This window comes from Gobius niger, assembly GCF_951799975.1.
Source record: "Gobius niger genome assembly, chromosome: 1".
Lineage (NCBI taxonomy): Eukaryota > Metazoa > Chordata > Actinopteri > Gobiiformes > Gobiidae > Gobius > Gobius niger.
Genome location: NC_136852.1, coordinates 49,258,036 through 49,271,940, shown reverse-complemented (window position 1 = coordinate 49,271,940; position 13,905 = coordinate 49,258,036). Strand labels below are relative to the sequence as shown.

General features: G+C 40.0%; 1 protein-coding gene across 1 annotated transcript; it reads right to left on the bottom strand.

Annotated features, from left to right (window-relative positions):
- Positions 1-19: 19 nt before the first annotated feature.
- On the bottom strand, positions 20-12,385 carry ppp1cc (protein phosphatase 1, catalytic subunit, gamma isozyme). Its single transcript, XM_079560656.1, has 7 exons — positions 11,991-12,385; positions 10,939-11,070; positions 9,503-9,733; positions 5,062-5,166; positions 3,120-3,343; positions 1,760-1,894; positions 20-703 (listed from the first exon to the last, which is right to left on the bottom strand). The coding sequence occupies exons 1-7, from the start codon at positions 12,043-12,045 to the stop codon at positions 614-616; spliced, it is 972 nt and encodes a 323-aa protein (XP_079416782.1). The 5' UTR covers positions 12,046-12,385; the 3' UTR covers positions 20-613.
- Positions 12,386-13,905: the final 1,520 nt, after the last annotated feature.

The following is a 13,905-nucleotide window of genomic DNA, read 5'->3' as shown; positions in this document are numbered from 1 at the left end:
TTGTACTTATTGCAGATTTAAAAGCATAAAACATCAAACAAAATGAATTTCAAATACAAGTTTCCCCCTAAAATACACTCAGTTTATTAGAAAGGTTTCGACAATAACAAGAGTGCCTTTTATTAGTTCAATTTAGCACGAGACTTGTTAAAAAATGCGGTGATGTCGTGGTGTGCTGATGTGACGAACTGTAAATGAAATAAAAAATAATTAAGTCAATCGGTGTTTGTGACTTTCCCATAGTTTTAAACTGCCATTAATAATCATTACAGACATGTGAGGAAAAATATGAATAATAATTAAGTCAACTTGAAAAAAACATTGTGCACAGCTTCAAACAAGGCATTCCTGTGCATAAGAGTAGCCATATTGTTAATAACATTTTCCTGATCGAACAGTCATTATGTGGCAAAGACTAGCTGCAAAATGGAGTGCAAAACACCTGAGGTTTTTCATGGTGACATTATCGATTTACCCCTGTGGACAAAACAACGATACATTTTGCTCTCATCGAAGAAAGAGTGGATATCTTTTTTTTTTTCAGAATTGGCAGCACAGAGGACACGGGACCCTCCAAATGCAGAAGAGAGAAGCTGGGCCGAGGACCCGACGATCATTTTTTGGCCTGTTTCGTGACCATGTTACGAGGCGGAGTCACCGGGCGGCTGCCGTTTGGCTTCTTCTTCTCGGCTGGTTTCAAAATCTGCAAGGACAGGATGATGGTACAAGTCATGGAGTGGGAAGTTGATGATATTTGTGAGTTTTATTTTGTCATACAGTTCAGATATCAGATATTGCAGTCTGCTGATTTTTTGTTTTTTCATGACTTTACAAATCAAGGTTGGCAGCAGTACTGGCATTTTGTTTGTTTGGAGAAAGGAAAACAGTGGGAGGGTTTACAGTTTCGTTACTAAACAAATGCATTATATTTTTTCACAGCTCAGTTTTTTGCGTGTTTGGAAGAGGTAAAACAAAATAAAATGACATAAAAGTAATCAACTTATAAGCAGCATATATAGCAGAAGTAATAATATAATCATCCTGATAATAATGGTAGCAAAAGTGAGTGCAAATGTAGCACAGAGAAAATGTTTAATTGTGAGTTTTTTCAAAAAAAAATTCAAAGTGACACCATTTATTTGTATTTGTTTAACAAGCAATGTGGTTGGAGCGAGATCTGCAACACACCACAGGAGCATTACCATTAGAGAGAAAACTGAACATGAACTGCTGAACTAATGCAAGAACAACTTGCTTTTCAGAACTTGTTGTATGTAAAAGTCCAAACAACAGATACCGAGGTGAAAACATACAGGGTTTATACAGTCATTAATTTAACGATTAATTGAATCAATAATGCTTTTTTAACTTTAATGCCACTTTAATGCCCAAAGACAATATTTTAATGCCACAAAGCAAGAAAATTAAGATCTGTAAAAATTTCATCACAGGAAAGATATGGACAAAACAAAATAAGATCTTGATTTTGGCACAATTCACTGAATTAGTTAAAAAAAAAATATTATAATTTGGTAATTGCAACTATTCACATAAATTGTACAGCCCTTAAAATGTTCTGTCGTGTAAAGTTTCATTATTTATGTATCTAACGTAAATGTAATGGCCTTGAAACCTGGCCAACCCAACAATGATGTTGAAAAACAGTACACCATGTCTGTAGCCAAAATGCTAGACGGCGGAGAATTTCTATAGGCACTGACCTTGCATCAAAAGCAGAAACAAAATGTTCTACTCTCACCTGAAAGGAGCACATGAGAGTCTCGTCCACACTCATCATGGCACCAGCGTTGTCAAACTCCCCGCAGTAGTTGGGAGCAGAGAACAAAGTCACGAGCTGTCTTTTGGCGAAAAACTCATAGCCATCTTCAACAACCTGAAGGAAAGAACATTAGGTTAAAAACAAGATCTGTAGACACGATGCTTGTAGATTATAATGCGAAGCTCCAGCCAAGGCAACATGACGGGGCAGTGAGCTTCATAGTTAACATCATTACTGATCATTATCAATAGGTCAACACCCACCTCATAGAACAATCTTTCTCTTTAGCTTAAAGTTGTTAGCAGACTGAATAAAGTCTATTTGCTTAAGTATCAGGTAGATTAGGAAAAGTCAACAGTTGAGCTTTCTAAAATGTTCTGCCTGGTTTTCTCTGGGGACGAAGTGCAAAGCCAGTCGCAAGTATCACTCGTTGGTGTCAAAGAAGTTGCTTCCTCATTTACAACTCGACTGTGGCATTTAGCGCTACAGCGACAGCTCCACTGAGCTCCTTCCCACATTTGTAGTCTACATTACCACAAAGTACAAACCACAATATTATTATATTCATATTTGGTTCTCTCCGCCAGATTAAAAACAGGGCGACACTAGGTTTAAAACAGGGCTGAACCATGACATAGATCTGAACAAGGACAACCCCAAAAGAGGACAAAAACACTGATATAATTATGAGAGAAATGAAGAAAAAGAAAAGCACTGCATCAAAATTATCTTTACATTCTCTAAAAAGCCTTTATTAATTTAAGCAGCCAACAAACAGTCTCCTTTAGCCTCCTTGAAGGATTCCTGCTGGCAGCTACTTGTGGGATAAACAAACACCCACTACGTCATGTTATGAAGACTTTTTAATTAATTAGCCCCTTGAAATTAAGCTTTTTACAGGAAACGTAAAGAGAATATTAATGCAGGAAGAATGACTTGGTTTTGCTCCACTTCACCACCAAACAATGAATTGGTAAAAAGCACTTTGACACTTTGGACTTTTATATTATCTTTAACAAAGACTAGACCTGCAATCGGTCTCACGCATAGTAGGCATTTAGGGAAAGCTGATATTGTTGTCAAGGGACCGGTGTCTGGCCTCCATCCTGGACACCAAAGGAAGAACATTGTACAAAAGAAACCGGTTTCATTATTGTGATATGACAATGAAGGATTTCAGACTTTAAACTTATGCAGTTTTACAGCAGTTCTAGTAGCACTGCCATGACTTGATTCACTTCAGCTCTCGATTGTTTGATCACTTTTCAACACGTCTGTTGCCGTTGCAGTAGAAGACACTGAACTGATACCGAGAGCCAGCCATCCTAGGTCTCTTTACCTGGTGGGCACGGCAGATGAGATCCAGGTCGTGTTTGTGCAGGAACTTGGCCACCACCTCCGAGCCAAATGTGAAGGAGACGCCCCGGTCGTTCTCTCCCCAGCCCAGGACGTCCTTATCGGGGTCGGACCACAGCAGGTCACACAGCAGCCCCTGGTCCGGGACGTCTGTGGGGCGCATGATGCGACGGATCTGCTCCATGGACTGGAGGTCGGGGGACAGTCCTGCTCCGGGGGCGACAAGAGGACAAACAGTTCAGAGGGAGACACGCGTCAGGAAATGTTTACAGATGACGTCAGGGGCTGCTTTGGACATTGACAGTTCGGACAGAGAACTGTTTACTCGGGAGAAAGAAGGTCCCACTCTTGTCCTCTGACTCGCATAGAATCTGCTTTATATCATAGACTTGTTGACTTATTATTTTTTGGTTTCACACGAGCGCAGCAGCAAAAAAGGAGGACGGGTGCAGTGGGTTAAGCCGGACGTCTGAGAGCGAATGGTGAGTTTGATCCGTCTTTTTTTTACATATAAATGCGCTATTTACAAGTATTATGTACATTGTTGTTATGGTTTGATCCCTGTGAACTTGTGGTCCAAAGTGACTCAAACCTGAACTTGTACATCAGTTTATGTGTCGCAGCTGATCTCCATGGTAACGCAGGACAGTCAGCGCCACACTGCGGGATAACAGACACTAAAAGCCGGCAGAAATTGTATCTCTCTCTCTCTCTCCCTCTAAAAGTTTTAAATTGCATAAATCCCAATTGCCTTTTTGGCAGCATTTCTGAACACAGTGAAAGTGTTGAACATCTAACCTGCAAAACACTTCGGGCCGATCTATCGCGGATAAAAGTGATAGAGACCTCAGGGGAACTGAGAAACATTGCGATGAAAACCGGTTGTTTGTTCACCTCAAATCATATTTTATACATTTTATGTTGCAGACTTTTGCGTATAATCAGAACAATAGAGACTTGCTGTGTTTTGTTTTGGAATCTGTACATTTTTGTCACATTTTTGAGCCCGCTCTGAAGTACCAACTAAACATGAACGTCCTGAATAAATCAGCTGAAAGTCCCTAATAAAGCGCCCCCTGCTGTCACAGAGCCACACATTAACATTACAGTTTAGAAGCTTCACACACAGGATTATAGACAAAACATTTGGATAAATCGGCCACAATAATATCAGCCGTTGCATATCGGCATCGGCCAACAAAAAAATAAAAATCTCCTCCCAATTGACATCGGCTTAGAAAAACCCATATCAGTCGACCTCCAGTCTCAATGTAATCAGTTTGTTTCATTTTCTGAAGAGGAATTTATTGCCATTATATCGGCTATCGGCCTGCTCTACAGTTCATATCGGTATCAGACCCAAAAATCCACATCGGCTATTTGTAACAGCCATTTTCATGCTTTAAGCTGTTTTTTTGTGGAGTACCCCATGGTTGAAGTAATTCACGTTGTTCATGCACAAAAAGTTAGAGACGTTATCCAATATGACTTAACTTGACTTAAACGACGATAACTAGAGGGTGACAGGTGCTCGAAAAATTGAGACTCAACTACATCTCTCGGTTTTGCAAGGACGGAAATCCGCAGTACAGATTTAGGCGCATGCACTGCTACTTCCCACCTCAACCACCAGGGAGCGCCAGTAATCTTTTTTTTTTTTAATTTGTTGTTACTTGGAACAGAACGGAGGAAGACAGACACAATATTGCATGCAAAGGAAATGGGAGTAGTTCTTTCTGTGGCTTTACTACAAAAGCAGGAGAACAAAAACATGATGAAACAATATGTGTCCCTACGTAATGCCTCATGGGGAGTGGAAGAGAGGAGCAAAACTGGACAAAATAATGATACAACCCTTTGTTCGGTGGATGGAAATGTGTTAACCAGGAGTACATTGATGTGTGATTGAAACCGTTAAAACCCACCTCCATGGCAGCAGAAGATCTTCTCATCCACAATTGCCGCGATCGGGAGGCAGTTGAAACAATCTGTGAAGGTCTTCCAGAGTTTGATGTTGTATCTTCTTTTACCTGAGACAAAAAACACGATCCATGCGAGTTAAAGAACGAACATGATGACGAAAACATCAGTCGATTTATAATTTTAGGGCTGTGTTGATTTGATATTGTGTCGCATAACATTGCTGAATACTAGGAGTGGATTTTGCATGTGCCCGGGGATAAGGAAATACAGCGTGTGCGGGTTTCATGTGATTTGTACTCGCGTTCTTCTGTCAGACTTTGATTACGTAACACAGCATGCCTGCACTTGCGCTGTATCAAAGGAATGCTCTCAGCAGCCGCTTGAACAAACACAGAAAGGCGTATTGCAGAGTCTGACTAAAACACAGTCACAAATCAGGGACGCCGTACACCGAGCTCATCAACATATTTGTCGAGTGAGCGATAAACCTGATGTGTGGAGTGATGTGCAGACGACACGTGAGCGGAGGATTGGTTCGCCACCTTCACCTTAACCTGGGCCACTGTATTTAGCAAACAAAGGGCGGTAACTAATGGTTATTTCACTTGTCAACTAGTACAATAATAATTATTTTATATCGCTTGTTTAAGTTTTTTGTTATCAGATTTAAAGGCAATGTTCCTGATATTCTTTAACCTCTTAACTCCAGCCTTAACCAAGTGTATTTTCTCCAGTCAAGCTCAGTGCCTCATTTGAAAGCTAAGACCTATAAAACTCATTTAAACCCATCTTTTTCCTTGCGTTATTGTCACTTTTTGGAAATTTCTCTTCATTGCTTTGTTGCCACGTTTCTGTTACTCTTTTGTGGTGCTTTTGTTGCTTTTTTGTCATTTTACTGTTATTCTTTGGTTACTTTTTGTCACTGATTTTTGCGTTTGTTTGTTTTTGTCACTATTTTGTTGCTAGTTTTTCCAAGAAGCTTTTAGATTTGGGTAAAGCCAAACTGGAGAAAATGTGCTCGGTTCAGGTGGGAGAGGTTAAGGTAGTGGCATGAATTTGTCCATTAAATTGAAGAGTTGAGTGTGCATCTTAAGTACAAAACTAGCGGGTAAGTTGTTGTTGTTGTCGTTCTGAAATGTGCTTTAAACTCGTCTGTGAAGAATTTCTTGGACGCAAATGAAAAAGACTGACTTTGGACACAACAATTCAAAATGTACATAGTGAAATAGTGAAACAAAGTGATCAATAAAATCAGGTATAGGGTCTTTACCGGAAAAAGGTTTAATTCAGGGCCAGGACTTTAATGAGTCAATTTCAAATAATTCATTACAAAGATGGTAACGCGATAATTTATTTAACGCAATTAGTCGCATTTTCAAGAAGTCCTGAGCCGGAACCTTTCTATTTGTGTGTTTCTGGTTCGCCCGTGGATCTGACGCACTCGCTACATCCACTCACAACAGTGGCCGTGTCCGACTGTCCACCCTCGTCCCTGACCGTTCATTCACTATACAGCCGTGCACAGATTCTGTTGGCGTTTTGGACATGGAGCCCGCTCCTCTTTGCTCGCCCGGCTGCAGAAGTGAGAGACCCCGGTGAACAGGACGCTACATCTGCTGTAAGTTCGCTAAACTCTGGGATCAGTGTGTTTTTGCGATACCGACCAAGTTCAAGAGGCGGTGGAATAATTATTGATAAATATCAGATAAGTTTGATTTCATGTGGATTTGTCATGAAGAAGATTATTGCCTTTTTGCTGATCATATAACAGCTCAAAGTAAAGGTAAGCAGCAACGTCTGCAACCTTTCACTGTAACAATTTATATTCAAGAACTTCATTCATGAAAAATATGCATCACGTGATTAAAACAGATGTTTTCACTCATTCGTGTTGTGTTTAGGTCAGGCAGCTGTTCTGTCGCAGTGCATTGTGGTCGCTGCTCTTTTCAGAATGCATTGTGGGAAATGATGAGTGCACTACTTTTTTCTCTCTAGGACATTCGGACACCCCTACACGATGTAGTGCAATATATATATGGCAATGCTTTATGCCCCTTTTGCTTTATTAGTTTTACTATAGACAATGGAAAACGTGGCACTATAAATGTTTAGTTACTGTTTATAAGTGACATGAATGATCAGAGTTCCTAAAACACTTATAAATGCACTTTGCACTGATTTGTTTGAGCTTAACAGATTAACACAAACACTAAATACAGTTGAGCTCATGCCTCCATTAGGTTTGGGCGACGTCCCCTTAATTGGCCATTGACGATGTTTACAGTGAACCATCTCTCATTATAAGCATTTTTAAAGATACTTGCATAGCCAATATATAAGCTGAATATTATTTATGTCAGGAAAAAATGTGAGATTGCAGGATAGATGGATCTGAACTAAACATGACCTGAACAGAGTCATGGAACACGACTTTTGCAACAGAAATGTGTTAAAACTCATGCGTAAAAGTGTGAGAGGAGAACGACTTATTCAGAGCGTCATCTGCTCCTCAATACCAAGGCTCTTATCACATTAATACAAATGTGAATCGAAGCTTATTATTTGCATTTGCTCAATGTTAACGAAATGTTTAAGAAACAGTGGGGGAACGGGACAATATTTACAAGTTTGCGTCGTAGCCTACGTTTTTGAAGCCGCTCCACGCGCCGCCCGGTCCGTGAGCTCATAACCTCGTAACTCCTGCACCGCGCCTCTTTCTCTCCTCTCTCTCCTCTCTCGGTCCTTCGTGAGGATATCTAAACCCATGCGCGCTCAGCTAGCTCCGATGTGAGGTCCATTTCGTCATTTGGAAAACTGTTACGTTTCCGTAGGAAGCAAAGCGAGACCACGCGGTGTTAAAGTGAAGCTGCTTTTAGAGAGAGAGAGAGAGCAGCGCAGCGTCTTTACTTTAATAATTACGGCTAACACATCATGTCTTCTGGCTGGCTACTTAAACTAGTGTGTATATTAGTTATATTGGTGATTTAATTTACAGTGCAATCCCTGCAAAGTTTGAATGTTTACAAGGCCCACAGATGATAAGTGCGTGTTTCTGACAGGAGGGGGCGTGGCATCACAATGTTGCTCTCCATCACGATGGACGATGATATTGTACATCGGAACAACCCTAGCCTCCATCTATTCAACTTTACTCAATAATTATGTTGCCAAAAGGTATTTTGAATTGAAAACTGTGTTTTTGGTTTGCGATTAAAATGCGATTAATTAATTACAGACATGTAATGAACTCGATCGAGTCCCACCACTAGTTTAATTAAAATTCAGACCGACAACCTCTTGACAGAGACTGTTTATAAATATTGCCCCAAATGAACTTTGCTCTTGTGTCATCTGGTTATGACTGCAGCATGTTTCTATTCATTGTATTACAGTGGGGAAAAAAAGTATTTGGTCAGTTCCCCATAGACTTTTGTTTGGATTTTGGTCAAATACTTTTTTCCCCACTGTATACTGCAATAAAAGAAACCCATTTGTATTAAATTCCCAGGAAAGATCACACTTCACAAAGAAGTGAGCATTATCCAAAATGAATAAATACTAATACAAGCCACGTCAAGATTCAGCATATTTTGCTGACAACACGTTTTGGCAAAATCCTCCTTCAGCCATAACAGTTGGATTGAAAACAGAAACAAATGGCCTGTACCAACATGAAGCTGCACCCAAACAGCTTGAAGTTATGCAAAGGAGGAGCGAGAGCTCCAAAACAACAAACATTCACATGACACGGGAAAATCTCAGGGTCTAAACCTCCTTCAGTGTCTAAGTCTGGAGCTCAGGGCCATTGTGTGACTGGAGCTCAGACGCACCAGTCGCTTTGCTGATATTAGCTCAAATCCTCTTAAAGACCTTTTGCACAAACACTTTTTGATTCAGTACACGTGGCCTGGTGTCGGTAAGAGATTTGACATGGTATAGATCACTTTTACCATTAAATATCATTCTTCCAAATACAGCACAATAACAGTCTATGTCACACAAGTAAAGGCTATAATGCCTCAAATAAGCCGAGTGAGAAGCTCAAACAAGTACAGAACACATTTTATCAACGATTCAGGTGAAAATCAAATGCACTTTTGAATTAGGAAAAGGAACCGATCACATTTTCTCTAGTTCGGCTTTACCCAAATCTAAAAGCTGAAAAACTGACAAAAAAGCAACCAAAAAAGCGAGGGAAAAGCAACAAAAAACATGACCAAAAAAACTGTGAAAACACAACAACAAAAGATAAAAAGAGATGAAAACATGACTAAAAATTGATGAAAAAGCAACATAAAAGTGTCCCAAATGCGATGAAAATCTGACAAAAAAAAAAAAAAAAGACGAAAACACGACACGGCACATAAACAAGTGAGTGTGACTGACAGAACAAAGTCCCTCAGTGATAATGAAATAAACATATGCATGAAAATGGGCACTCACACTCGTCATAGAATCCGTATATTCTGTTGATGGAAGCGCACTCGTGGTTGCCTCTGAGCAGGAAGAAGTTCTCGGGGTATTTGATCTTGTAGGCCAGGAGGAGGCAGATGGTCTCCAGGGACTGCTTCCCTCGGTCCACGTAGTCACCCAGGAACAGGTAGTTACTCTCCGGAGGGAACCCGCCGTACTCGAACAGCCTCAGCAGGTCGTAGTACTGACCGTGGATGTCGCCTGGAACAAAACACGAGCATGATGTGACTATGATATCACTGCCAGTAATAGGATGGACCAAAAAAAACAAGGCTAGAATTTAACTAAATGATATTTGTTGTTATGGCTGAATTGATACAAAAAGGGAAGCATGAAGAAAAACAATTCACAGTATGAGCAAAAGAATAAATCATCACACCATTTTTGAGCCAAACAACAAGCTTTTTGGCATTATTTCCCTATTCTTTTATAAAGCAGAGCAGCCAAAGGAAAAAAGGAAGTACAGCCAAGCATAGTTTGATTAAAAAATGTGTTGTTAGGTACGACAACACATCTCTAGAGTGCTCTACTTCCTCTGATTTTGTTATTTGTCCTTATACAGCTTTACAACCGCCTATTCCTCTCTTGAACTCAAGTGCTTTTCCATTGCTTGGCAGGCGAGCGTCGTTCAGACCCAGTGACCCGGATTTTTTCTGAGGGAGAAGTCGAGTGAAGAGGTGGAAGATGCTGCAGTTTACCTTTTGTAGATCGTTTTCAGACAATGCTTTAATGAAGAGGAGGAATACTGTAAAGCGAATCTAAACAAGACTTAAAAATGCATATAACTGAAAGAATCTTATCTGCACTCTTGCCTCTTACTGTAATTGATTAATTCTATGTTGATGTTTTTATTGATTGTATTTGTTTTCTTATATTTATGCAACTGTGAAGCACTTTGAATTGCCTTGTGTATGAATTGTGCTCTACAAATAAACTTGCCTTGCCTTGCCTACAGTAATCCCATAACCTTTTATTGGTAGAAATGTCCATTCTGTGTTTTAGAATTGGGTAACGTTGACTGCTCTTTTAGGAGTTTAAGACAAACTGTACCCATGCTTTTTTTAAGTACAGAAAACTCAGCAGATTTTTTTATTGATCACCTGTGTGTGCGAGGTGAACTGAAACAACACCTGCATCTGAGTTAATAATTCATACTTCCCTGAACAGCAGACACTGATGTAGAGCAGGCTCAACTGTCACTACGCCAAATTATAGAGTCACAGAATCAAGATTTTTTTTGGTACAATTTCACATATAAAAGGTTCTCTGGACATTTAAAGCTCAACACACTTGCTTTTCTCCACCACATGCTGCCACCGTAAGCAAAATGAACTGGAAAGACATTCAACTTGTAAAATCATCCCAGAACATTTATGATCTAACTGTAAAGTCGAGGCTGGACTCACCGCAGATCTTGAGCGGGGCCTCCAGCTCCAGGAGAATGGGCTGACTGAGGAAGATCTCCCTGGATTTCAGGCACAGCCCGCGGATCTCACTTTCCTGAAGCTGCACGTTCTTCCCGGGCTTGGCTCCTCTCACTGCAACAACAATCACATTTATCGAAACAACAGAGAACACACATTTTTTTACACAAACAAATTACTAGCAATGTCTTTGTTATTATCAGTGTTTATATAGTTATATCTAGATCTGTGGAAAATTGGCTCAATTGGTAAGAGTGTTTCCCGGCTCAGACTGCCAAGACTCTTCAATCACCTTTCCTACACAAATGTGCGAGTGAGGGCGGCTGAAGAATTTCGACAATCTATCGCTGTAATAAACTTTCCAAGCTTGTAAAGTGCAATACAAATGTTAGCCATTACTATGCCTTGTTTACAGCCAAAGAGTGAGCACTGTATATGCAAAAAGGTCCAATGTTTATACACTTTGGTTTCAAAGGACCAATATTTAATACAAATATGTTAAAAATAAATAAATAAAATCAATCGATTTATTTTATGTACAATTACAATATTCATAATGTATAAAACGGCAGCTTTCTGCTTGTGTAACCTTCATTAATATATTGATACAACAGATGACCTACAAAGACCTGGCTAAGGATCCACTTGTTTCGATAATGAGTAATCGAAAGATAAATCTGTACATAATTATTATGTGTAATGTAGGACTGGAGTTTTTGGCGGCCTAGTGTTGGAGCAGCCCTGGCTGAGCCGGGACAGGAGGTAAACAGATGCGCCTCTTCTCAGCTGACGTTTGCGTGCGACAAAATGAGGTTATTTGCTAACTTTATACCTGTCCAAATCACATGAGCAGGAGAACACATATATGTTAAGACACACTTTGGGCAGCGAAAACCACAGTAATCTGCTTTAAAATCGGTGTGTCATCAGATATTTGTACAAAATCAAGTACCCGCAGCTGGAGTGTTAGCTCACTTTCACTGTTACGCTGTTATTGCAGCTAATTTGTCCATCGGCTTTCACAAACATCTTACCTTCTAAAAGGCGCTGAATGATGCTGTCTATGTTGAGTTTATCGACATCCGCCATTGCACCGTTACTAATAAAAAAAAATGTTTCAGTCAAAATATGTAGATTTTTGGTGCTGACAGTTGTGAAGGCTAGCCCGCTATCTTCTTTAGCATTAGCCGCTAGCGTTAGCACCGCCGTGAGTGAAAAAAATTACTTGACCCTGTTTTGGATTGCTGCTCCTTTTGATATTGCCCTAACTTGGTATCTTTATGTCATTTCAAATACAAAAAGGTCTGTATTAAAATAGGTATTGCCCCAGAACGGCCTAACTCTACACGTCAATCGCAGAAGGTGTTAGCTTGCGATGGTGCCCCTGTTTTTCTGCCGCACCTCGTTCCACTCAGTCATTACCCGCCTGGAGGAGCTGTCAGAGCGCCCCCTCGTGGACGAGTGCAGTAGTAGTAGTAACAACAACAACAACACATACTGTATGTATATATATTATAGCATATATACAATACACAATACAATATACAATAAATAATCTATCATTTTCAATCTTAAATTATACATTTTAGTACATGTGAGTATGTGCTTAAATGGAAATCTAAGAGGGAAAAAAGAAGCATAATTCCAACAAGTAACAATTTAGAAATAGTGTTGAATATGCTTTATGAAATAATCTATGCTTAAATATTAAATAAATTACTGTATATTTGATGTATTTAGTTTGACATTGGTTATTCGGCTCCCTATATCATTGTTCATTGATTACACATTTCCCAACTTTCTTACGCAATCATAGCTTGTTAGTTTTATCTCCAATGAAGGGATTGTAAACAAACAAAATGTACACAAGGGTCATGCGCCACAATAGAATTTGTTATTATCAAGACTAGCTATTTTGTTATGGAAATATTTACTTAAGCATCCAGTTTTTTCGTCTGGGGAGGGTGCGGTCTTGCCTCGGAGCTTTATAGGTTCACATGAGGATTATTCCATATAGGCCCCCGTGTGGTGACAGGACTCCCCGCTAAGGCCTGTTTGATCAGAAATCCCTCAGAGGCCAGGATTATGTCGAGTTATTTACATGTCTGCCAGGAACTGACAAACACCATGCGAAGGGAAGTAAAGTCATCTGGGATTCATGGGTGTCTATGTTGTTGGGGATTAGTTTTTTTAAAGAACTTGTGCATCAAGTGTAGAACCTCTGGGCACTACTTTGTACTTTCCAGTTGTGAAATTATGGCTTCCCATGACAGAAGCAACACTGTGGGGGGGATATGTATGCATCTTTAAAGAAGTCAGATGAAGTCAGACAGGCTCGATGAGACGGAGTCTGGACATAGGAAGGATCCATATAAGCCATACAGAGGATGAGGTTAGAGCTTTCAGACAGGAGGCCTAGAGATGGATGTAAGAGGTCATAATAAGAGGAAGTCAGATTGCAAAGGTAGGGTTAGTTTCCTGGAGAATAAAAGTCACAAAAAAGTAAAAGGGAATATTGACATAGGTCCTTTAAGTCACACACTGTTTGTACTGGGTAGGATGCTGGACTACAAAGAGGCTTCTCACAATTGTAGGTCTAAGTGCAACTCTCTAACTTTGCTTCACATCCTTTTTGAAAGTCTATTCATCCACATTCAAATTCAAGAAGCTTTTTTTGTTTTGTTTTTTCAGCCCTCCACATCTGCTGCCCTTAGAAAACTTTGTATTTATTTGGTGTTAACGATTTCGCATGAGCAGAGACTATCAATAAGCCATCAGCGAGCCATCTGTCCTATTGATGAGTGTCGATCTGGATTCTGCTCTGCGCAAATCAACATGTAGTTCATTGATCCCTCATCATTGGTTTGAGTAGAGCCAGATGCATCATTCATCAAGACGTGTAATGACATCGTTACACGGATTCGTTTTTGCCATATGTTGGATGGGCGA